The 27,049-nt window shown below is 36.7% G+C and overlaps 1 protein-coding gene across 9 annotated transcripts in view; it reads right to left on the bottom strand.

Annotated features, from left to right (window-relative positions):
- The window catches only part of DMD (dystrophin), a 1,137,868-nt gene that overhangs the window by 199,987 nt on the left and 910,832 nt on the right, over positions 1–27,049 (bottom strand). For all 9 annotated transcript variants that reach the window (XM_085319436.1, XM_085319439.1, XM_085319437.1 and 6 more), the window contains 4 exons: positions 15,811–15,983; positions 12,204–12,360; positions 4,140–4,260; positions 3,096–3,364 (listed from right to left, as the gene is read on the bottom strand). In XM_085319436.1, the coding sequence (XP_085175562.1) occupies positions 3,096–3,364; positions 4,140–4,260; positions 12,204–12,360; positions 15,811–15,983 (720 nt within the window). The remainder of the gene's footprint in view (positions 1–3,095; positions 3,365–4,139; positions 4,261–12,203; positions 12,361–15,810; positions 15,984–27,049) is intronic.

Genomic DNA, 27,049 nt, shown 5'->3' with positions numbered 1-27,049 from the left:
CTAGGTAGTATGCTTGGTGAGGAGGTTTGTGAAACTAATTCTTTCTTGGCCTCACAGTCTGAGATGCGGAACAGCTGTACAATAAGGCATGCATTTCCCTCAAACAATTTTGTGTTTACATTTCAACTGAAATAGGTACCAAATAGCTTGGCCACAGGAATGTCCATCTTGCATAATACAACTAACACATGATCAAGGATCAGTTCTGGTGTGGTACATTCAACATTGCACCATGACCTTGACAGCTCCAGTAACTACAACCGAAGAAAACTGTGAGAAAGGGAACTATAGTAACTGATGCTCATCTCAAAGCAACAATTTTGCCTGTCCAAGTAACTACAAATGTACTACTGTTATTGCAAGCTTTTGTTTTTAATGTAGTTGTTAGTATCTTGTGAAGGAAATAAACATGCATAACATTTTGTAGAAAGGACTTGATCCGTTTTAGCTTATTGTACAGAGAGGCAGCCAAAATAAAATCCCTCTCTTAGATCTTTGATAGCTGTGGAAATGAAACAAAAAACTCCTAACTGTTTGGGTTTCATTTTAACAAAATAAAGGGAAAAATAAAAATCTGTCTATATTTGATCATTATTGAGATAGTAATAATGCTGACAACTGAACTTATCAAGACAATGAATAAACCAGAAATGAACTAACTATCCAGCAATTAATTATGTCCAATGTAAATACTGGGCTACAATCATGTTTTAATTACGTCCAATGTAAATACTGCGCTACAACCATGTTTTATTGCCCCTGTCACAGATAAATATTCTGCACATTAAGTCCTCTTTTTCAGGCTTTGAAAAATTTAAAGGMAATGATTACCTACTATTTATACCTACTATTGTGGGTATATTTTAAATATTTGTACACTTTAGGTTGATACACTAAGAATGCAAAGGCTCAAGATTGAAGTTCCTATGCTCTAGCTACCTGGTAGTTATTTAAACTGAAATGCACACATGAAAACTTTTAAGCTTCCGCACATACTGTATTTTAGAGTTACAGAAATTATAGTCCATGATTTGTAACTTTCTAGAAACATTTCATTCTAAGAAAAAACAGATGTCATAAATATGAATACATGAGTGAGGTAAAACCTAAATACACATGTACAAATTTATGAGGCTAGGTTTCAAACTGCAGATACAATTGCAGCTTTCTTGTTGGATATTCATTTCAAAAATAATTACATATACAATTACATTTACATTACATTACAGATTACATTGCCCAGCTTGTATACTGTCTTTAGCACCTATGTTGGAACTGCATATATTTAGAGCAATAAATAGCCTCTAGGCAACACAWTTCGAGACAGTTACTGTACTTTTCAGACTGTTAATATTATTCAACCCTTGGCCTACTGCATTTTCACATTACCCAAGCTGTACTGATCATCCTCGCTCAGAAGCTGATGGAAGTTCAGTATCACTTTAGTACACTGTAATTGTCAACTATGATATGGAAAGTTTTACGGACCGGACAATATTCTGTATGCTTTTTTTCATTTATCATTTAACTGGTAATGGACTAAAATCTCTTGTTAGGACCAATATACATATATATTTTAAGTAAGTATGGGTCAGMTGAGACCAAAATCTGGGGGGGTAGGTGGTAGGTCTAATTTTAAATATTGAAACAAAATTTTTGGTTTCTGCTTGTCCCTGATATTAAGACTTCAGAAGGAGTAAACAGAAATCTCTCATTATACATTGCCTCAGGTTTTCATAAGCTTTAAGTTTCCTTATTATCATGGCCATTATTAGAATTTTACTCTGTTAGATGACAGATATTGTTTTCTTCTAAACTGTGGCAGGATTCAGCACTATAATTATGGAGTCAATCGTTATGGTCACAGCTTTAGAACTAAGCAACATGCTGTGTTTTCTAGTAATATCAGAGATTCAATTTTTCTGTTACCTAAGAAAGGTTGAGAACATCTTTTCCAGAATTACAAAAAAATTTCCATGGGTATAATAGAAGGCATTTTCTGAGAATTTATAACTAGATCTATTCTGTTCATTTATGAGCTTAAATGAACAAATTTTGCAGCTAGTTGTTGATCAGTACCAAGTACTTTATTTGTCCTGTGCACTACTTGTACAGGGAGCCTTAAACTTTTTATGTGATTAAAATTCAAGGAAGGACTTCTTTTTTTTTTTTGTAAAAAAAATACATTTGATTTTTAAAAGCTTTTTTTTCTTTTTTCTTTCTTTTTCTTTTCTGTTTTTTTTTTTTTTTTTTTTTTCATTAGTCATTTTATTTTCTCCTCCTTATATCCCAATGTTCCAGCAGAGAAAACAAAAGTCAGTGCGGGTCTCTTTCAAAATGCCTGATGTTCCACTTGCGTGAACGAAACTGAGGCACTTTGCTCTTACCAAAGAGGCAACCACCTCTACTATGCTTTAGCTGCAGGAATTCCTGGAGTGGTTACAAAGCCTGGCCATGGCAGTCAGGCTGAAAGAGGACAAGTGGTCACAAGTTCCTCAACAAGCAACGACTTTATCATTTTACCCTTGAAAACAGATAAGCATTAAGTTACAGAAAATAATGACACGTTTTCCAAGTATTTCATTTTTTGAAATGATCTTGAGTATGAGGTCAATCTGTGTAATAGGACAGACAGAAAATACCTTCAGTGTGACAGAACAGCAACAAAATCATACGCTTTATTAAAAATCTACTCTACATGTACAGATATAATTATGCACTCATCATGCTTCCAAAATACAATAAAGGAATGAAATACTTTTGCATGCTTTTAGCATAAATTCTCCTATCTACTCTATTTTGATTTCTTTAGTTTTAACTCTGTATTTCCTGAGTTAATACTAGGTGTACTGAGGGTATTCACACATTCCTGTAGTGTTTTTTTTAACCTATATTGTCAAAATATATACTCAGTTTTGACTCCATTCCAGTTTAATTGCAGAAATCATATTTTCTTTCCTTTTTTTAATGTAAAACAGTGTAATTAGGAAGGTATCACTTTTTTGATTTTAAAGGTTAATTCTCAATATTGGGGTCACACAATGAACCAGTCAATTCTATTTTATGTTCAAAAATACTTTTATACTGAAACATACCTTGACTTTTTCTAAGTGGTCTTGCAGAGAGTCTATTAGCAGATCCCCCACCGGCTGCCAGGATCCCTTGAAYACTTCAGCCTGGCGTAGTTTCAGGTCCAGCTCATCCATTGCCTCTTGAAGCCCCTGCAGTCTTTCGAGGGCATCATCTATCTTCTTTTGCCAATCAGCAGAATTTAGATTCAGCTTATCCCATTCCGTTTTGACCTCATCTGCCTGCCTCCGGAGAAGTTTAGCGACATTCTGGGCCTTTTCCTCAGGTGATAGCTCTAAATGTGAGATTCAACAGGCTCTTAGGGCATATTCTGTCTTAAAAGGTAAACAACTGCCATCTGGGTAAGGCTCAAAGGTTCAAAGCTCAGTATGAAACTATTCATAACCAAAGACAGCTTATTTCACTAATGTACGCTAATTTGAAAATCTCTCAACAAATTTAAGTCTTTCTGTAACGCAGACCTCCCAAACATGCATTAAAGTACTTAAATRCATTTTTAAACTTTCCACTACACCTTGCATGTCTGCCAGCTCTATCCTGATTCAGCAAAATRGGTTTGCACATACCTAAACATTAACCAGTGTGAATCTTTTGCTAGAGCTGAATGGATCTGGGAGCTTTGCTGAACTGGTCCCTCAAGATTCAACAGACGCTTTTGATCTGCTTGACACCTGATATCCAGTTTCTAAACAAACTGTTGCTTCTGGAGCTTAAACTACAATTTGAAGTGTAGGTTAAACTGCGGCTTTCTTCAGTCAGCTTTTAGGCCTCAGATAGGTCTAGTTATATATAGGCCCAAAAGGGGCCCAGAAGGTTTAAAGCCAGTTTCAGCATCTACTTATAAATATGCATATCTATTTAGCTCTGCAGTGTTCAGAAGGATCACTAAGGGTTTCTTTCATCTGTATTTTTAGCTCAGTTTCTGAATACGGGGATTCAGCTTGGAGTGCATAAGGACGGCTCTCACAAAGACAAGCAGAATTTGTTTAATCACTGTTGGTCACCACCGAACTTTCTAGCTGTGCGTTACTAGCGCTTTCTTCAGTTACCTCTCGGCTCTTGATAGAGCTTCTCCAGTCCCTCGGCAGGCTGCTCTGCTGGAAGCATTCGCACGGTCTCAAGCGCACTCAGGATAACAGGCTCTTTTGTCTTCAGCTCCCTCTTGAAAGTCTGTGAGATGAGATAAAAATATCGTAAATGAAATAATTAAATACTGAGCGCTAGCCCTTGTTTTTGTCACTTTAAGAACAAAATTTCCWACCACAGCTTCCATGTGTGTTACCACAAGTAGTTGCCAAAAAAATCTAAAGGAGATAATCTTTTGCTTTTATTAACCTGAAATGTTTTCAAAGGGGCAATATATTGGCCGTGTGTTGCAAAGCACCCAAGGTTGCTGATTAAGTCGGTCACTGTGAGAGGGACCCCTATGCTGATTAAAGTCAKAGTCAAACTCCACCACCTTGCTGGAAGGGGCAAGGCTTCAGCTGGCTCTGTACCGAACAGCACTGGCATAGTGAATGCTTCTTGAGAGAGAGATTTCCCACAATGTGATGGCAAATCCAACGCGGCTCACAGCTAGCACTTTGCTACTGCTGCTGGCAACTGCTCTACCATAAGCAGGGAAAAGGGGGATCTGCAGATACTGCCATGCTACCCTTTACCAATGAGCTAAAAAAAAAAAATCCAGTATATCCTCTCCTTGCTATTACTGATGTAGCTGCACCTTTTCCAAAGTTAAATGAACTAAGGAGATTTCTGAAATGAAGAACCAAGGCCAGGCGAAAATTTAGAAMTAGAATCTAGCCTACATCTGCTGTAGAGCTGGCTGTAATTTTGGTGGGAAGCATGCATAAAAATCAAAGGGTAGAAAGTAGCTCTTAGTATTTTTTAATAATTTCCATAACTTTGCACTTAACATTGCTCAGTAGTAAACTCTGTTCCCTTTTCAAGCTGACTCTATTTCTCCCTCTTGTCTCTCTTCCTCTTCTGTCATATACTTTTTGGTCCCTGTCTTCTTTCTTGTCTATTTTCGTGTCCCCTATTTGGATTTTTCTTTCTCCAGCAACAACTCCTACTACTATCTCTATTCTATTCTCTGTTTTTAAAATGTCCATCTGTGAAATTGTGAAGGTTGGTACTTAAAAGTTTCAGTAGGCTACAGATATTATACAATGACACTAGGACAAATAGGAGACCATATGAATCTCAGTTTTATTTAAAATGTGAGCTGGGAGGTGGAAACAGTTCTGCACTCTCTCACACTGAGGTTTCTTTGAACAATTTTAGTGCCCTCTTTTCTTCTTTAAAAGAAAATGTGGTGYTACATATGATAGATGAATATGATGATATATGATACATGATTTGACAATTCTGAATCCAAAATGTGGGCTGCAGGCAAGAGCTGGCTTAAGAGTTGCACAATTTTTGGCATGTTATATTGAATTTATCTTTATTTTCTTTTACACTGTTTTATTGCAAAATTTTCTTCCCTGTTTATAAAATAAAACTGAAGGTATACTGTTACCAAGCAGCAGAGTAGTAAAACATGAGAAAGTAATAGTGCAGTGTAATATGCAAAATAATACCACAAAAAGGAGAGCCATATTTCATGAGGATTAGGGATTAGAAAACTTTTTTTRCAACACAGGAGTTATATAGACTTCTTACATAATAAATGCACCAATTTAGTTAAATTAATTATTGAACAGAATTTGGATTACCATGCAAACTAATGCAAGATCATAAATTCAGTATTAAAAAGTTCCTTACACTTTGAATTATATTTGATATTGAATGCTAGGTATAGAAAATACTTAACAGGATGAATAGTAACACCTGATGTTTGTAATGTGAACATTTACAGGTAAAAATTCTTAATACATTTCAGGTAAGTAAACTGAAGCAAATAGCTACACTGTATTATCACAAATATTTAAATAAACTGTTTAGTAAATGGTCAAGAATTGACCATAAGGTTCTTAATTATGAAATCAGGAAAAACATTTAGCAAAATGTGCTTTCTTGAAGGAAACAGCATAGCATGGGCATCAATGAGACTGTGATCCTCTCACCAGAGTATCTGTTATCACGTAGGAATCTATTGTCAGATGAGTATCTGTGATAAATGCTTTAAAAAATTATGTTCACCCGTAAGAGTCAACATTTTGATTTCCACAAAGGAAGAACAGTACTGCATATTACAAGAAAACACCCACTGGACAATGTTCTGCATAAAAACAGAATGAGGTCACTCCAGAAGTAAGACTGCTTGACTTAAGTATTTTTAGATTTAGAAATTTTTAGAACKCATTCTTGACTCTTGCATAAAGTACAATGTAAAGAAGAAATGTAACAGGGCTTTCTCATGCCTCCAAGCAAGGAAAATCTATTCTTTTAATTAGCTTTTGTGTCCACTTCACATTACACACTCTGTCCTGCTAGAGTACAGCAGGTCTGCAGCTCAAGTAGTCTAACTTAAAATGCTCCCCTATGAATTCTGAGTTTTGCTTTTATCCGACAGAGCTAAACGTGACATCAACAGCCTCCTCTATAAGCAGATTTGATCTGTAGAAGTCTACACAGTGGGTTAAATGTTTTTCAGTATAAGAAATAAAAAAAGGAGAGAATTAAAAAAAATGTATCAGTCTACAACAGTCTTAGGTAGCACAGAACAGCATTAAAAGTAATGAATGTTCATTTCACACTATCTCATTCCAAAAGGCTTCTCACCATCTTAAGATAAAGCCAGCTTTACTGGGTTTTGTTTGTATGTTTGTTTATTTTTTCAGGTGAAATATGCATACGCTACCACAAAAGAGCACACGCAGCAATAAATGACATTTTCTGTTATTTTGGAAAAAATGAATTTACCCACCTTAAGCCCTGACATATACATCTCTATAATAAGCAGACCATTATCGATAACAGAATTAGCTTAAACAAATTCTAATTTACAGCTAATGATTTCAGGCTAATTTTATTGATTTCCTGAACTTCTTCCACACTTTGTGATGACCATAGAGGAAATCAAACATGCATAATATATGACCTGACAAAAAAACAAGTAAACTGCTTTATTTAAGCATCTCTATTTGTCATCAACACTACAGCAATAATGGCATTCTGTCCACCATTTTAATAATGCATATATTGATCAGCTTATCTCAGATCTCCACTAGCCCCTCATGGGTGTCCTTAAATCTCTTCAGATGGAGAAACACATTGTTTAAATTGAAAGATGAAAATATAATGAGAAAACAGGGTTGTATTAGTAAAACTGGCATTAATATCTGCTCTTATAGAGGCAGATGTTTCTGTTCTTAATGTATTTTACATAGAAAGAGTGTAGTTAAACGAATTCAGGATGTTTCCCAAATAGAAAGCTTTTTGAAAATGGATTTTGACCTTAATTTTAAAAAGTAGGTATCAGCAATGCCACCAGAACAAATAACTGTTTTTAAACAGGAATTGTACTCCTTCTTGGGGATTGTTTCTATAGTTTTCATGTGAAAGGTTTTCTAGAGATTTTTTTCATAATTAACCTGTGTATTCATAAATGTTATTTAGGCTGTTAATACAATCACTGCACAGAAGGTATTACAATTCTTAAGAGAACAAAAGAAAAAACAGAGTATCTACATARTGCCTAAGTCACAATCCAGGAAACTGAGTATCAGCAATAACATATACACAGTTACTCATATGATTTCAATAAAACGTATTATGAGTCCCAATAAAGCAAAGAAAATTGAAAGACAAAATTTTCTGATAAATAGGAGTATTTTTGTTTACCGATTAAAAAGAACAACACTGCATTCTAAGATTTTGGCACAGAAATGATGATTTTTTCAGATGCCAAAAATCAATCAAAAAAAATCCAATATATATATTAAGTTAAAACAAAGAGTGATTATGTGGATGTAGTAATGACAAATTCCAAAGCAGCTTGTCTAAATAGCACATCACATTTATAATGGAACGTTGACTCTGACTACATGGATATCTTTTTCTCAGTTGAGTTCAAGCTTTCTTCTGGCATTGATTGAACCATTTGTAACTTTCATCTGAAATACCACTCTTAAAATTTTTAAAGCCAATCTTTGCAACTAGCAGCATTCTAAAGTTAAAAACCTACTTCTTTTTATCTCTGCTGTGAATTTCTGAGGTATTCCAAATGGTATTCCAAAAAAAAGAGAGGTTAAAAATTGGTAGAAAAGATTTTTAAATTATATCCTTTAAGGAAAAAAAAACAGCTTGTAATATTGCTAGAGAAAAAGCTACAAAATTTTGTTTGCATTCATCATTCCATTTATCAAAGGTAATGAGTTACACTGCTTACACATAAGGTTCCTCTGCTGAGGGTTTTTCTCTTCTGTAAACAGAAACTTACCTGAGTTGGTCTTCAACATTTCCTGGCAAAGAAAAAAACAACAAAAAACCAAAACCATCTTCACAAAGAGRTGGGTACTGTATCGAGACAGAAAGACCAAATCTAGAAGTTTGGACCACTTGAAAGATTGGGCAGGGCAGGTAGAGATTCAGCTTGTTTATTAAGGACTGATTTCCAGAACTGAGATTCAGGAGAACARATGAAGACTCATCAGATTCTCTTTCTCAAGACCAAGACTTCACTACTCTTTACTTTCACAGCCAACACAGTGAGAGCTAAAACTTTAGTCYTGAGCAGTTGCCCAACGCTTTGGAAACACCATATTTCCAGTACAAGGATCCAGTTTTAAGTAAGCTAGAGATTTTTACATTTGAAGTACAACCTGTTTTAAAAGCATTTTTCTGAAGTTCAGGAACGAGCTAAACTATTCATTTGGACACAGCCTTTGTAAGTCTGCTTCTCTAAAAGGAAATTTTAGAGTAACAGAAAGTCCATAGTGTCTGGGAAAAAATACAGTAGAAAAATCCTAAGCTGCCAATACAGCTTTTGTCAAAGACAACCTGAAGTTGGTAGAGTTCTGTACTGATCATCCTTCCCTCCTTCTCTGTAAGACATCTTTGAAGGGTAGACAGGGCGACCTAATTTCAAGGGTTATATTTTGTTCTTTTTTCCACAGGGAATCAGAACACCTACAACTAGAAAGGCCTCACATTAAACTACAAAAGTGCTGCAGCATGAGAAAAGAAGCTGTATTTTTAACAAGAACTAAAATGTTCTAGCTTTGATATAAAGAAATGATTAGAATTTGTGACCAAAGATTTCCATCTGTATCTATCTGCATGTGGGAGAGAAGATAAGTAAAACGGAAAAGGGAGCAGACCTGTTTTGTAAAGTTACTTTGCTCCCATTTATGGTGCCTTACTTTCATACAACACTTTTCATCCCTAACAGTTTTAAACACTTCAACTGACAGGTGAGTAACAGAGAGATCACATAGTCCATCACTGACGTCTTGCTAACTTAATGATGAATTCTGGGAACTTTTTGAAAAACTTACAGGACAACATACAATATTAAATTTTTATGAGAAGTAACTTATCCAGTTGAAAAAAATATTTATTTGCTCTAGGAGGAAATACAAAGTTTTCAAATATTCAAATACGATACAAATGGGAAGAGTTCTATTGCAATTACTCAAAAAATCCTTGCCTTATCTCCACTTTTGTCTTTGGATTGATGCTATGCTGGGTTAAGGCAACATCTGTGTTGTTTCCTGAATCCTGATGGCCTGGATTAGCTTTATAATTTTACAACTGCTTTATGGTACTTCCTACAGTCAGCTGGCTAAAACAGAACTCAAGCACTTCATACATCTTAGTTTTTGGAGGGGGAAAGGTAAGGAAATAGGATGGTGTTCCATAAAGTCTTGGACATTTTGGCCTCATTGTTTCTATGATAATACTGAAAGTCCCAAGTAAAGTTTTGAGAAACATGCACTGTATATATGACCTCTTTCTAAATTGCTTGAGCAGTAAGCAGAGGAGAAAGCTAAAAAATTGGACTATGCCACCCCTTGCAACAAAGCATTATATTTTCTTAGAAAAGAAAATCTTCACTTTGGCATTTTTGCCCATTAGGTGAAGATGGTCCCTTGAGGAACCGTTGCCATTACCTCCRTCAGTCTGCTACTGTGAACAAATGCCCATCGGCCTACGCCAAAAGGCAGGACTGGTTGCACACAGTATTTCTGGACTTTTCACAACCCCAGGTTTCCCATTAACTTAAAGCAGCAAGATATGCCATGTTTTCTTTCCAAACTTGATTTTCTCACTATTTGCTCTTAAATATCTCCTTCAGGATGAGGCAGGACAATCTACTACAGCAATATCTGTAACACATCTATCAACGAATGGAAAAAATGCACGCATTTAAGATTCATTTTATGGTACAATTCCAGACTTCAGATTTCTCCAGGCAGCTCTGAAATGAGAGATTTGGGAACTTCAGGAAAAATGCCTTTTATGGAAAGTTGCAGAAACTGAAAGTTACTTATATGYAGCAGAACATTTTGAGAGGATGATTGCTGGCTTTGTGACATGCCCTTCTCCCATTACATGTTGTCTGACTTTGACAGCTTAAATTATTCAACAGAAAACCCATTTGCTCAAATTGTCTTTTTAGATTTTATAGTGAAGTACATTTTATCACCAAACAGGAAGAAAAAAGGTCTTACTATGTGATTATTTTACTGAAAGACACATGTGGAAGAAGGAGGGGAGAGAKATAATGGTACAGCCATGTAAATTCCATGAAATCGAATAACGTATAGAGTAGAAATGACGTAGCATAAATACCTACATGTTTCAATCACTAGATGTATCTACCTTTTAAACTTGAGAGGACATCTTCTTTCTATCAGTCAGTTCCTTTGTGCTTAATTTTATATATTTCTCTGAAAAATAACCCCCCAATTCTCTATTGCCAACTTCCTAGTGAATCAGGATCTGTCCTGGAGGGTTGACGTCTGGTTTCTGTTACACACATTTCTTATCAACTTGTGCTTCCTGGATTAAAGTTTACATCAGAAGCTACCACCAAAGGAACTGAAATCTTGTCATGAGGGTTAGGTAGGATTTAAGCAGGTTGATAAGAGACAGAATAGGAGTTGCTGAAGTTGGGCATATTATCCTTGTTCCCTTTCCCAACGCTCCTTATTCTGTCTGTCCAGAATATGTCTCCCCACTTTATTGCTTCATTTAGCCATTCTTCAGCTTTATTTYATCAGAACACTACATTTCCTAATGTGCAATACTTTACAGCACTGTTAAAAAAGCACTATTCAGGTACCAGAATTTTGTTCTTACATTCTGACCTGAATAGACTGCAGAAGAAAAGTGTAGCAAGTTAAAAGCGGTTTTCTCAAAATGAGCCACAGGTTAGCATAAGATAGATGTGAACTTAATATTTAACATAGAAATAAATACTTCAAGCATGTTTTTCCTGCAAAAAATGTGTCAGTCTTTGTATGAACACTTATTCAGCAGGATTACATTAATCTGGGAGTTGTTCATTTGGTAGGTTTTTAAAAAATGTCATTACAAGTGTTGGATTCAGATTCCTTTTTACCACAAAGATTAGTGTGAACTCCAGAAGACCAGTTCCCATTTGAATTTCTGCTAYTGCTATTCCATAAGGATTACCTGACTAGTATGAGGCAGATAATTATAGCCAATTACCATAACAGTTCCATGATATAAACAGTTCTTCATTAGGACTGATATCAGATACAGTTTTCGCAAATATTTCAAAAAGAAAAAAGATAATTTCATGGCAAAATTCAAAGAGTACAGATGAAATTAAAATGCGTGAGTTAGAAAAATACCAAATTTTCAAAACTACTTATTTAGTCCCGAAATAATATTAAATTTACATTTGTTCTAGCCATCAAAACTAGCTGTCTATGATTAGTATATGAAAACATTGTGTTGCTCTACAAAAAAAGCCAAGCAGCGGATAGTAAATATGCCATTCTCCAACAGACTAATTTTCTAAGCTGTATATGAAAATTTTGACCTAGTATTCTGATGTGAAAACGTCACTTTCTATTTTCTCTGAAATGTATTTCAAATAGTATCTTACTTTTTCTACAAAGGAGCATTTCATCCAACACTGACCTGCAAAACAACACACAACCACCAAAAAATTACTCAAAAAAAAATCATACCCTGTGAGTATCATTCTGCTTCTGCACAGTGGGGAGATCTCCTCCAATGGGTGCTTGCTGCTTCAATTCATCTTCCCTCAGTTGCAGCCATGCCAAAAGTTCCTGAAGAGAGAGATGTAAACGCTTCCACTGGTCTGTACTGGCTTCCAAATGGGATCTGAAAGCATGTGTTAAATATCAGACATTTTCAGGCACAGTGAAAACAAAAAAAAAATTTTTACAAACATCATTTCCTCATAAMGATCCTAGTGTTTCATTAATTCAATGATTTTTAAGTGGCTTCAGTAGCTTTGAAACAGACTTTGGCAACACTAACCTAAATTTAATTCCATGGTCCTGGCCTGAAACATCCCTGCTTTTCTCATCTTTTTTTTCATTTTTTTAAATCTTTTTTCTTTATCTAAGGACTAGTACGATACTAAATCTCAAATATATACTGGACTAGTACGATGTCACTAGTCTCATGCTCATCTCTCAGGATAATGAGACTGTCTAAAATGCAGAGACTAGTTTTCATCTCACAGAAGAGCTGGTACTTCTCTAACCCATTAGAGAAAATACTCTGCTTCTCACAGGATTCATGTGGTTGCTCAATCATAAGAGGCTCAACACCTCCTTCTCCCTTAAAAATCATGAGGAAATTGTTAAACCTAGGAGAATCACCTTCAACTACACAAATGTTTGTGCCATTTGAAGRGAGGTTTAAACAAAGTTAATCAAATCACTAAAAAAATTATAAAACAGAATATTACGTTATGCAGGGAAGATCTCTGCCATATGATCTTCTAAATGTTTCCTCTGTGTGTGTGTGCAAGTGCATGCAAATGTGGGGKTTTTTTTTAATACTTCAGATAGAAGTGCTGAGTAACTGCTGTATATGTAGAGAAAATATGTGACTGAAACATCTCTGGATTGATCAGATCTTCAACTTTGCTTATGCCATAGATGAAGTACACTAAAATTTTCTCTTCCTAGACTTATGAATTGTTATAAAAAATACTGCTTTTGTTTAATTGCTGACCAGGAAGAAATTCCTAAATCATTTTCAGGTATCTTAAGAATTTATCTTAGTAATTCAAACCAAAAGCAGTACTATATAATAGCAAAACATCAAAATGTTGTAGCAAATAAAAATAGATTTTAACATACTCTTTCTGTCTAAYCTCCAGCTTTGTTTATATACCATTACCCTGCACTTTCAGAGACTGCGTATAAAGTCATATATTTTCTGACAGTGAAAACCCTACTTCTATACTTCATATAGAACAGACTATAAAGAAATGTGATAAACATGGATCCAGTGTTTTGCAGATCTTATTACTAGGTTTAGATATAGAAACAAAGAATCACTGAGGGAAAGACCAGCTCTATTTCTTTAAAATAGTCTATGGGCCCAGCAATATCCAATCTCTTACACTGAGGCTGTAGGCTGCCCAAGTAGTGGGCTTCCCTGGAAAGCCACGGGGGGAGCAGGGTGGTTGTGGAATGGTTTCAGGACAAGCAGCAACAGCAAGGAGCTCAGAGGTCCAGAGTTTTGGAGGGGACATAGTCAAGGGGCCAGGTCTTTGTTCAAGTTAACTCTTGTCTCCKACGCTGATCCCCCCATATGCAAACTTCCACCTCCTCCAAACAAGAGCAGCAGCGAAGGGTGAACACCAGTGTCATAATTTCCTCCACACTTCTGCTGTAAGAAGTGGAGAGCTTAGCACTCAAGAGACATGAAGAGGYTCTGCTCTGCTCTGCTCTGACCTTCCCTAGCTTGGCAAATGGTTCCCCCAGAACCCATCTTGTTCTGCCCTTCCTTCAGCTTTAGGAATACATGTACATATGTGCATATGGTTGTGTGCGTTATACACACCCTCACGTACATACAGTTTTGTTCCAAGTATCTGTAGGCGAAACAGATAATAGGAAGTCATTTTAAAAAATGAACTCTTTGAACAAAGRAAGTGTTTTTTAGCATAAACTGCACTGACTAATCAGAATGAAAAAAAGGTGGCAGTGGAAGTGAACTTGGCTTCTCTTGATATCTACCATCTCTTTTATCTAACTGAAGTGCACTGGATTTAGAAAAGAATGTGTCACCTAAACTGAAAGTATGGGTTTCTTGCTTCAGCAGCCTAAAACTTAAGAAAAATAAGGAGTCTTGTTTAGTGAAGATAAAGTGGGACAGGTRGGACATTTCATATTTCTGCTTGCATATCTCTTCTGCAGAATAGGTATACAACACTGGCACAGTATAAYACAAGCGACTGAGAATAGTTTGTTCTTCCAGTCAGGTGGCCAATAATATTTAAATTGAATGTTTTAAAAGTTATGACCTGTTTCTTATCCYGATCAATATGTTATTGAACATCTTGAACCTTTTACTGAAAGCAAATATTTTAGAGGAGATGTTTAATGCAAGAAGTCACTGTGATAAAACTAGGGTTTTTAAAACAAGGGTTATTATCTTTGACTTGATTAATGACAGCAGTACAATGAATTGCAAAAACTGAACTATAGAAAATCTCATATATTCAATTACTGATTTTTGCCCAACTTGCTGTTTTTCTTTTCTCAAACATTTTTGTATTTTGGTAAGTTCATGGGTAAAAGGCATCCGAAGAAAAAAAAATTCGGAGAGACTTTGAAGGGTTATATACTTTTTCTTTTGCTCTCAGGAAGAWAAAAAAAGGAGGAATGTGTCTTCTTTTTTCTTTAGCTACTAATATCTTTTCAGCCTTACATTCTTCATTTATTTTTAATGACTGATGTTACGAAGATGGCTTTTGTCATTACACAGACTGACCTCCCTCAGGGCCTGAGCTGAAAAAAGCTAATATTTCATACATTACTTTGAAAAACACTTCTGCTTTTACTGTCCTCTGAACTACCACCAACACACAGCAAGCAAGCAAATGAAAAAATGCTTGAGAATGAATGCAATGGAGCAAGGCTGCCTACTGTAAAAGACRTATTTTTGAAGAAAAGCTTCCTGTACATTTTTTTCTGAAAAGAAATCTTCAGCCCATTGAAGCCTGTACCTTCACTTCATCTTTTGTAACATTACTATTTATTAAATTTTTCCTTGCAAGAAGAAGTTTTTCTCTCATGACACCCATCGATTTCTTTTTACCCTTGTATTTTAGTCAGGAATTCTGTCCACTGTCTAGACAAAAGCCAAAATCTTAAATAGCACATCTTTTCATTTTCAAGGCTATTCTTAGTTTTGCACTGAAAATAGTAGTGTTAGAAATAAAGCTTATCATAAATATACGTTGTTTAATTGCATTCTTTTATGACTCATTGGTAAGTCACACCCAGCTCTAGAAAAAGCCTACATTTACAGAGGGTACAGTTACTGTTTAAACATGCTAATCGCTCCTTCTGTAATTATAAAACCTCATCATATGCCTCAAATCCTAATCCCCTACTACCATTTCCACACCAAAATAGCTAATCTTTCTTATAAAATTAAGCTAACATTCAAAACAGCACAAATCATTTCAAAATAGATTWAAAAAAAAAGCAGTATCAAAAACAAAATTAAACCCTTACACTGGCAAAAGGCATCATCCCATCTTACACACCAATTGCGGGCTTTCGCTTTTCATTCGGGTCCTACCTAATGTTTAGAGATTTTTTCCTAAGCTCACTCCATCTGAAGTTCATGTTATCCAGTCGTCGCTGCAACAAGACCGCATCATCAGAGCCTTCCAAGGATCTTAGGATTTTCTGCCCATTTTCATCCAAGTTGTGGAAGATGTCAGTATGAGCATCAATTTCTGCCTGAAGATCCTACAGAAGCAATAGAAAATAATACATATGATTTCTTAGGAAATCATAAAAACTACCACTTCCCAGAAGAGTGAAAAAATCCAGAGTGCAACACAGAGTTAACACATATTTACTCTTTTGATGATAATAGCACATACTGTTCATACAGACATATTTCAATTTAATGTGAAGASTATTTGCTTCAAATAATGACTTTTTTTTTTGTACAGAGCATACTGAACTAAATTTAAGAAGTTAGGCAACAAATACGCAAGGACAAGACATATTTACTGTGCTGGCTAGAAAAAGACAACCCTTAGGATCTCAGGTAAAGCTGACCTTCACATGATACGTCTTCCTGTGCAACATTTTCAATTTGAACTGGGGACTGCAACACCGGTCTTGCTGCATGGTAACTCCAAGAAAACTAAGCTTCTGCAGCAGTGAAGCTTTAAAATGCAAAGTTCACTTACATTCTGCTGCCAGCCTGCATTTCAGACCACGGGCCTCAGCCGTCAACAGCAATAAACAGCCACTTTGTGCTGTATCAAAACACTGGTCAGGGCCATGGCTGTAGGAGGGACCGAGAACAGCAAGGCCCCAGAATATGCAATCGGCAGCTCGTGTTGAACAGCCAACTTTTCTTATCACTTTGCAATTGCAGGCCAGCTACATTCTGAATTCATCTTTCCCCCTCATTTTTAGCAAGGCTCTTTCTGCCAAAAGAACATTCTTTCGAGAGCTGCCGGGTACCGGCATTCCTATCTGCCCACACACTCAATGGGGCCGTTGTGCAGCAGCTGCCCTTCTCCRAGACATTTGTGTGCTCCAGCTCCACAAGGTTATGGATTCATTTGGCACAGAACATTGGCTGAATCCAGCTCTTTAAATAAGATAAGAAATAATAATAATTTAAGCACATACGTACATTAGCACACATACTCCATGTGTAGCCACGTATGCCCCAAAAATACTGTTGCTTTCAAACAAAGAAGTGCACTGACCTAGTGAATAAAGCTTTGCATTTTCTTATGGGGAGCTTGAACACTGACATTTCTGGCTGTGGGTTCTTGCTTACTGAAATGGGAGCGCTGGTGATGAAGTGTGAAAGGAGAAGTGATTTATGGCATTCGAGAGCAAGACTCAGGGCTAGCTGAGCATCACGGACAGGCCCCAATGGGAACTRGTTCTAATTTTCTTTTGAAGAAGGATGACTTTGCAGGAGAGAAGTGCATACCTTGCCTATYTGGTGTGTTCCTAATTGAATTGGTTTTATTTGACGTTTTAAGAGCAATGTKAGCTGCACTGAATCATGTATAGATTTTCCCTGTCCATCTACTGCTGTTCCAAATGTTATTTGCAGAACTTTGTTGGATACATGTTCCTTGCACAGTAATTACTAGCACTGTACTTGGAGAAATTTTGAGTTTAGGAATGTACAGGACAGGACAGTAGYAGGACTAGATTTGTAATCAACTAGATTACTTTAGCTGTGTTCATCCCAGCACTAAAATAGTTCGGAATAGGTTTGGAATATACCAGCAGTCATTCTGCAAAACGCAACTGTACTATAGAATGATATTTATTTACATATGTTAAATACTCATAGAAATGAGGCATTTTTGTTAGCGTGGGCACTCATGTAGCAAGGGCAGTCCCAATCTAAGAGTGGAGAATGGAGATTTCATCATATGACCTGACATAGAGGCTGGGAATTTTTAGGGAATGAGAGCTAACCAGCAYCTAAAACCTATAACAAATTTGTACCTATATTAAGTAAGAAGAAATGAAAGGAAGTTTTTATTTTTCTTTTTTTGTAGAAGACTTGTCTCTAATGTAAACTTGGGAAAAACAAGATTTAGCCCTCAACAGAAAGAGAYAGAATTCATATGGTTCTTCAAAGTAGGCAAAATGTATGTTGTGACTGACAATCAGGAGGTATGTATATGTGCTAAGCAGGCTGAGTATTACATGTGTGATAAATTCGTTTATCTATATAAACACACATACACGTTCCCATCTTTAAAGAGTACACAAAACCACTTTTACGAAAAGTCCTAGATTATAAAGGCAAACAGAATTTTCCAGAATTATTCCATTTTGAATTTAAATGTATGTTTCAGAGAAACAGCCTGTTTTGATTTTTAAAATGCCATTAATAAGGCATTTAACTATGGATGAGATATTCTAGGTTTGCATGCCTTGGCTTGAAGGTTTGTACTTGATTTCAAGTCCAAATTTTTCTAACTTCATGTTCCAGGTGTGGTATTTTATTTTCATTTTCTTCACTAAAGAATACTGCACTACCCAATTTCTTTCTCCTTGTGTATGTATTTGAAGACTTTAATAAAGTCAGTCCTCAGGTTAAGCAAACCAAAAGCAATGTAAATAGCCAAATAATGTTCAAGAAAGGATAAAGTTCAATGTAAGAAAGGTCACTTTTAGTGTTTGTATACCTTTACAGTCCTTTCACATTTAAAACAGACTAATCCATCTCTCAGAAAAAATGATCATATGCAGTTTATAGTGCACAAAATTCTTAGTTTTTAGGAKGGCCTTGGAAACAATTGCTTCTTCCTTGGCAACAACAACATGTGCCATGAAATATGTATGTCACATATCTGTCTGTAACAGGAAACGGTCAAATTAGTCCTTGTTCTTCTCACACATACACATTACTGAAGATAAAATTAAGCCAYATTCTTTTTATTTCAGACTGCTATACAGTATCATAGTCAAACTGGACAATTAATTAAATGGGCAACAAACATGTGAAAAGTGAAGTTCATTTATTACAAGCTCATTATTCAAGTCCTGGTTTTCCTTATGCCAAGCTATCTTCGTAAACTGTGTATTTTGTAATGCTYCTAGAGGTAGTTTATTGCAGCTATGCAGCAGATTGATGCCGAGGACAAAGCAGCATGACAACAACAAAGACACTTACATCATTTTGGTTCTTTTCCAATCCCTCCTTTGGGACTCCCTCAAGTCCCAAGAGAAGCAGAGTGCAGGCAAAACAAAGATCTATACACCTGTACTTATCTTCTGAAAAAAAGTAATTCCCATGTTTCAAAAATACAAGTGAAAGATCAATATGAACTAGATTCTTCTTTTTGACTAGAATAAAGGGGGCCATTTCGTCTTGCCAACGGCTGTTCGCTAAATTATACTGGCATTACACATCATACTGAGACRGAATATAGACTATATACAGCATATTTGAAGAATTTTCATCTTTTCCAACATGTCCAAACTTAGGTAGAAACTGAAGAGGATGAAAACCAATACCAGTATAATTCTACTGGAATTATGTGAGTTACAGTTAGATTTTGATTCTGTATACTGCGTTTTTGCTGTAGTGGTTACTATTTGTGGTACAAGAAAATATATTCTCTTAAAAAAAGCAGGCARTAAAATAAGACAAAAATCATGAAAAAACAAATTCGCTACACTAACACATCAATGAGTATGGATTATTGGCCTAAGTTAATATTCAAGACTCCATTTTGTTGAGCACAGTTTTCTCCTCAGAGTGAGCTGAACTACTTAGAAAAACTGCCACCCCAATCAGGACAGATTTGCCTAAAAATTGTATAGTGAAATCCTCCTTTATTAAAATGAACTCTGGAGTTAGATCATGAAATGSGGTATAATGTTTGATCATAGGCACCTTGCTGAATAGTTACTACAAGTTTCTGCACATTTAGAAAGGTGCATTTACTCTATAGAGTAAATCTGTTTGTTTACGCTATGGAATAATTCTGTTCAATCTATACAGAACTCAGTTTTACATCAAAGGTTAGAAGATTGTTTTCATAAATGACACAGTGACTAGCTTACATGGTGTATTCTTCCTTGATGTTGAAACAGACTGGAAAGTCATTAGGATTTCAGTAACACAGAACTAAAAATGATGAARAGATAAAACGGAATCGTCTTGAGAGGAACAATGTATCTTCTGGGACAGAACGGGGAGAGGAAATTTGTCCTTTCTGCCTCTGCCCTTGAAACCTCTCTGTATGATTTCAGGGGAGAGGTACAGGATGGCTGCAAGACAGGACCCCCAATGTTGCCATAAAGCGAGGGGATGAATATATTTCTATCCCATCAAACTCGTCTCTCTCCTTTGGAAATGTTTACGGAGCATTCTCCATAAAAGTATGCATTCTCACCGCTTTAACTTCTCTTCCTGATCTTTTTGGTAGGTAAAAGAAATTCACCTGCAGCAGCATATGTTTTATCTCACACAGAATGCTGTAAAACGCAGCCGAACCATCTGTGAAATGCAGCATACTGGAAGTCTTGTCAGCCTCCACACAGCAGAGCTATACTTATAAGAATTCAGCATGGTCTGGGATCCTTTATCAGAAATAATTAACTTATCAATGTCAATATCTCCTTATCCCACAMGTAATATAGATATAAATACAGGCATGATGTACAAAGGACATATTTTATTTGTGTCATTTTGCCATGACACACGGCAAAATCTGCCATTATTTTTGATAACTCATCACAGAGGGATTGGTAATGTGTCTGGCGTATTCTACTTCATTTTCCTTAATAAAAGACCGGAAATAAGATAAAGTCCTTGAAAGAAGTAATTAGTTACACTAGTTGGACTACACGAGTCAGACTTGGACATGAAAATTAATGCAGCACAGCTGACAAAACATTTATCTTTTATGCAAGGTAGAAACAAAATTMATTATGTAATCATTTAAGAAATTAAAGCACTCCACAAACTCAATTCTGTTCTTGGAATTGTGCTTTTTGTTTCCAGTGAAGCATTTTACATTTTATAGGTAGTGCACAAAGTTAACATATTAATAAAATAAATGGAATTAATTAGGGCAAGGTGGGTCTGAAAATCAAAGCACTGTACCACCTGATTAAAGAAGAAAGAAAACAAACAAAAAAAAAGATCTTTACTAGTAGTAAATAAAAAAGTAAAGTCAGTCTGTATAATTACCTATGCATACTCAAAGCATCTGAAAATCATACCTCTATGGCTACCTGTATGGCTACATGTACCTCAGAAGAACTAGACTATGGAGTACTGAAGTTCTATAATACCAATATTGAAATAGTTTGAAAAACTATCACAGAATTACTCAAAACAAAGCTAAGATCCTAGACCTCTTGCACTTTCTATCATTGTAGTCAGCTGATTAACTGTCCTCTTAATATTGAATACTAAAACATTTTTTTCTAAATGATTTATGAAAATCAGCTAACCACTGTAAACTGCTTAAATGAGTAGCCTGTATATATAAACGTCTTATGCCATGTGAACAGGTGTGAATTATGCAATCACACCTATTTCCATTATTTGTTATTCTTTCTTGCTGTCTTCAGTATCCTTTCTCCCTTTCTTTATTTTCCTCTTCTTTCTTCCTCCTTCTTTCCTACCTTCCTTCCTTTTCCTTTCTATCTTTTTCTTCTTTCTTTCCCTCTTCCTTTCTTTGCCTTCCTTTTTCTTTTCCTTCTTTCCTTTGTTTTCCTTTCTTCCTTTTCTCTCTTCTTTTTTCCCTATTCCTTTCACTCTTTTCCTTCCTTTCTTCACCTTCCTTCCTTTCCTTCCTTGCTCTCTTTTTCTTTCCTTCCTTCCTTTCTTCCTCCTTTTCTCTCTTTARCATACAACCTTCTGTGAGTGAAACTTATTTTTATGCTCTTTTGTGGTGATCTCAAAACCAATAAACTAAGCATGCATGCTTCCTTCCATCTTTGTTTTGCATTCTGATTGACTAAACATCACTTCAGGTGCCTGGAGAAGGCAGAATATACAAATTAACTGTTTCAAATCCGAATTATTTTCTTCATTTTGCTTGTAACTCTATTACTGAGCAAAGGACAATTATAAAGAATATCCTTCTTTTCCCTTGACTTAAYGGAGATGGAAAGAAGGAAAGCACTAAGGCCCTGGCATAGCCTGCAAAGTCAATATAACCAGAAAAGGTTCCCCCCTTCAATGTCTTTTTACCTCTTGATGGCTTCTACAGATATAGGAACTGGAGCCACTTTGCAACCCTGCCCAGCACAGCATAGGTACCTGAGGGACCTGATGTCAAACTAAACAACCTACATGGCTTTTCTTAGTTACATGTCTAAATCCCTGTGAATCTCTAATTTTACCTGAAGCACTAAACTCTGTCTGAGGGTTCAGATAGTTTAAGAGTTTTTTTTAGTGTCCCTGAAATCTCCAGTATCCTGGGAAGGCACAAAGATCTGTGCATAAATACTTCTTTCAGGACCAGGGCTTATTCTTCTATCTGGTAGCCATAACCGTTTGTGATGATATATTTCCAGAAATCTTAAATTAATGGCTACAGCATAGCTAGTCCAATGCATTTTAAGTACATGAGTGGTAAGACTTAGTGCAAGATACACTTGATCTGTTTCTTTTGTTTCTGGCAAGAATAGGCCACTTTACACTGCACTCTTTATGGCAGTCCACCCTTCTGAGCTAATCATTACCTTCACAGTATTTAAATCAGAACTATATATATATATATATATAAGAGATCACTAGTTTTATTTTGCAAATTTAGTGGTTTAGGTCAGTGATGGAACAACATACTGAAAAGTATTTCTTATAGTTTGAGACCCAGTGGAGTTCCCCTTTTAAAATGTAACAGCTCTTCTAAGAAACAGATTTATTTTCAGTTCAAAATACAATCAATTCAGGTAAGATTTTGGGAACTATTTTGTACAACGAAATATATACCTTTATGTACAGAAATCCATTTTTAATATGGTTCTACTGTTTGGAAAAAAAGAAAAGTGTAGCTGGAAAATATATATTCTGAAGAACCACTAAAACTATGAATCTAACTGTGAGTGAATATTTTTTTTGTTATAGACTACCCAAGCTAACATAACCAAGCTCAGTTACAAGGAAAAAGAGGAGAAAGAAGCTCTCTGGCCCTCCATCAAGCTTTTAAATAATTTGTTCTTCCAGTGCATAAGCAGAACTTTTACTGGGTCTTAGAATGGAAGCATTTACAGAGCAATTTGCATAATGATAAAAACTTYTCAAATGAGATTTAAAATGTAATTAAAGGGCAGATATATTGAGTTAAAGGCATTGTTGTGAAATGGCTATACATCATCATGCCATGAAGCCTCCTATTCAACTAGCCGATGGCATGACCCCAATTCCAGTCTGGTATGATTACATCTTTGAGTCTCATGCTAATTACTTGATTAAAAAGAAAGATAAAAAGGTCTTTCTCTATTGGGAGGATAAGCTTATGAATATCGTTAAGGCATTTCTAGGCTCCCAACACAATTTTCAAGATAACAACAGATAAAAAGATGTTGATGAGTGAAAGCTAAAAGTATCCCTTTGCCCTGCAGAAAATAATCTGTGTAAACTCCAGCAACCACTGCTACGGTTTTAAACACACTTACTGAAAAACTCTGAATTCTACAAGTACCAGAAGAAAAAAGAGACCAAAATTCACATTTGGAAGCTCCTTTCATCTAAAAGAAGAAACAAAAGCTATCTTTAGCAAATTGAGCCCTGTCTTCAAGACCACTTTTATAAACACCCAAAACAACTTCACTTTAGGTTACATTCAGATGACTGCAAGAGATCAGATGCATCCAAGGATGTGCTATCTCTCGCTGACAGAAAGTAACTGTGAGAACCTGGTGCAGACTTCATTTCATTAACAATGATCTGCTTTAGCTATGGAGTAGTATCTTTTTAAGGTCACCTAGTCAATCTTTGAAAACGTTCTCAAATCTTTATTGTGCAGATCCTCACTCACAGGACTGGATTTCCAGACAYAGCACAGAGCCTTACATTTTTCCTTTGTTCATAGGGAAATAATCAAATATTTTTCTCTGAGGCATTTGGCAATTAATTTGTATTCAATTATACTTATATATAAATTATTACATAATTCCATATGTTTGGGGGTATTTATGTATGTCTTAGTGTGTTGTGTGCTTCTGAAAGATTGAAAAAACCCGAATCAGTACTTCAATTTACATTTAGCAAAAATACAAATAGATAAAATGCATAAATTAATCTCTATATATACAAAGTTTTCTATATCTAGAGATAGTTCTCCACCTAGGATTTGATACAATCAAATACTTGTCATCAGCTTACATGAGTATAAGCTATTCTGGGAGCAGCAGAAAATGTTATTTTACTGTTTGTCTGCTGAAATGGATATTCTTATCAGAAAGCAGCATCATGTTAGCTTGAAGTTATGGCAAGGCAGAAAAAAATCCCAGCAGACAAATTTTTCCATCAGAAATCCCTAGTTACAAAAAATCCATCCCCACCAACTAAGTACTGTTACTTACTGTACTGACTATATGATATTTATAACCCGTAGTTAATGACCTTCCAGGGAAAAGAATGCRACAAAGCAAGCAAAGCACATGTTTTAAAGTGGGAGCTGTAAGTGTTTTGCATGTCAGAATATCAACCACCTCTACCATCTCATCTACTGAGATGTCTAAGTATGGGCATAGATACCTAACTTTGAAAACTCAAATTTTAAGGGTTGGGTAGTTAGCAGGGGAATGCCTTAAACATGCATGTATTCATACACACAATTTTCTGAAAGAACTCCATTAGGCCCATTAGAGACTAACATGGTTTTCTAGAGGTCTGCTCACAACAGATAGACTTTCAATGAAATAGTAGGGTCAGGACCAGTGTAACAACCTTATATTCTGTCAGCACACTGACCTCTGTCAATCCTTCAGCATTTTTTCTGTAGCAAAATAACTATGCTGCTGCTTTCAGCACGTCTAATTTTGCCCCTTCCCCATTTGCCAGAGATGAAACAGTAGCAGCACAAAGCAGCACCATCCTCTGCAGGAACATTTACTTCCACTCAGTTACTGAGCCAAGGTCTCAAAGTCCTGCTGGATAATTTTGAGAGCATCTACCTCTATTAGTTCCACTCACATCCCACTGCTTCCAATTAGTACTGATTTCCTCTAACAAGCAGCAGCCAGAAAGGCTGAACTGCACAACTGCCTCAAAGCCTGGAGAAGAAATCTTCAAAAAGAAGAAACAAAGACGTTTCCCTTATACCTTATGTTTGTTAATTAAAAATAACCATTCCTAGGGAAAGAATTATTTGCACATACAGGAGCATATGTTTGTATTGGGGAAAAGGATCTAAGGTTTCCATACACCAACACTTAACAATAAAATGTTCTGTATTTTGACACTTCCGGAATTTAAATGCAGTCCTTCCCTTTTTCTTGGATAAACAAACATAGGCAATCTTGTTCCAAACCCCTTTAAAATGATACTTAAGAGCATTTCAGAATCAAAAGAACCTATCTTTGCTCTACACATTATCCTCATTTCTTCTATCACAGATCTTTTTTGTAATCTTTTATTCTTTTTTAAATAGATTTTGAAGTTTTACTCTTCTGTTGGCAGCATCTTTGATGCCTGAAGAAATATAATTGGTACATCAGTTTCATAACATGATGTTCAAATAATTAAAACAATATAAATCGTAATTAAAACTCTAAAGAGAACAACACTGAACATAAGCAGAAACTAGAGGCCTCATCCATTATGCATTATGAAAACTGATGCACACAGWGCAAAAGCTGTGCAGGTTTTAGAGCTCTCTTTTAAAAAGTGTGCGTTGTTCAAAAGATCAGGAGGCCTCATTTAAGAATTTCTACTATTTCGAGTGTTATTCTCTCTCTGCTGTAGTTAAYTGTTCTTAATCAAAACCAGGTTAAGTGGGACTGCCCAGCAGGACCCTGCCTGGAGAGCCTAGCAAGAGYTTCRGTAACTCAAGGCCTGAACTTCTGYGGACGGAGCCAGCACCCCTGGCTCATGCCACGAGGGCAATCTGTGCCCTGGGAGCCGACGCAGGTCCTCACCTCGGGGTGCTCCTTGTCTCCTCAGCCCAGCGAGACTCCTCAYGCACAGCACTGCTCTCTCCAGCCACCTCCTCCCACGTGGAGCACCAAGACAGTGAGGCCACTGCTCGTCCCCACCACAGGGCAGCTGGTCATCGTGACATGCTGCAGCTTACACCCCTCGCTTTACAGAGGGTCACCAGCCAACATGCGGTGACATGTCACATCTTACCCACCCGATGTGCCCTGAGGACAACTCAGGGAGGACAGAAGCCTCCTGTGAAGCAAAACGGCAAAAGTACGCTTGGTCTTGGTTCTCAGTGGGAACACAGACCATGCTGGTGTGGCCTCAAGGTCTTCTGACCTTCTAGGCTGTAYGCAAAAGATGTCAGAAAAGTTATCGCAGAGAAACTGCCTGGCAGCAGCAGCCCAGAGCAGAGCAAAATTGTTTCAGTCCATGTTGGTGCTTCCTATTGCTGTAAAGCAGAATTCACCAAATGTTGGACTGCTCAGCTGCTAGCCGTGAACCCAAGTTGGGCTCAGGCTGCCACGAGACAAGTTAGCTTTATCTTCCTGATGATGGGCTTGTTCCAGCRGTGACCCTGCTCAGTAGCAGAAGACCCGCAGGCTCAGGCACCGGCTGCGGAGCAAACAGGCCAAAGCTACCAACTGTGGGACAAYGGCACCTCTGGGTGGAGGAGGAACGGACCCGCTCCAAACGTGGTGAYGGGCAGAGCCGCCCACGCTGAGCTAGCCCTAAGCAGCTGCTGCTGAAAGGACAGATGGGGCGCAGAAGGCTGTCGGGCTCCCAAGCAGAGTGGAGGACAAGGATGGCTGCCCTCAGCTGTGAGCACACTGCAGGTGTGCAGGACATGGTGCTACTGTCCTCCACCATGTGCTCTCTCTTCTGACCTTCTGACTCAAAATCCTCAGGTGCCCCCTCATACCCAAACATCTGCCATAACACTTACACCTCTGATTTAAACCTGTACTGTACTTTCGTTACTACATGCAAACAAACCAAACATCAATCCAAAACACGTGGCCGTAGCACTACCACTGGTCTATTGACTTATTTTTCTGCTACCCAAACACCAAGATGTTTAGCCGTTCAATATGCCACKGTATCACAGAACCGCATTCATGAGGAACGTGACATAAGAGGAGAAGTTTCACCTTCATCAGTTTTCAGCTCACTAAACTTCCCAGGACTTTCAGTTCTTCCAGAA

This window comes from Rhea americana, unplaced genomic scaffold, assembly GCF_003343005.1.
Source record: "Rhea americana isolate MKP2758 unplaced genomic scaffold, rheAme1 scaffold_59, whole genome shotgun sequence".
NCBI classification, from domain to species: Eukaryota; Metazoa; Chordata; class Aves; order Rheiformes; family Rheidae; genus Rhea; species Rhea americana.
Note: the sequence above shows the minus strand (reverse complement) of the source record. Positions and strands in the feature narration are given on the sequence as shown.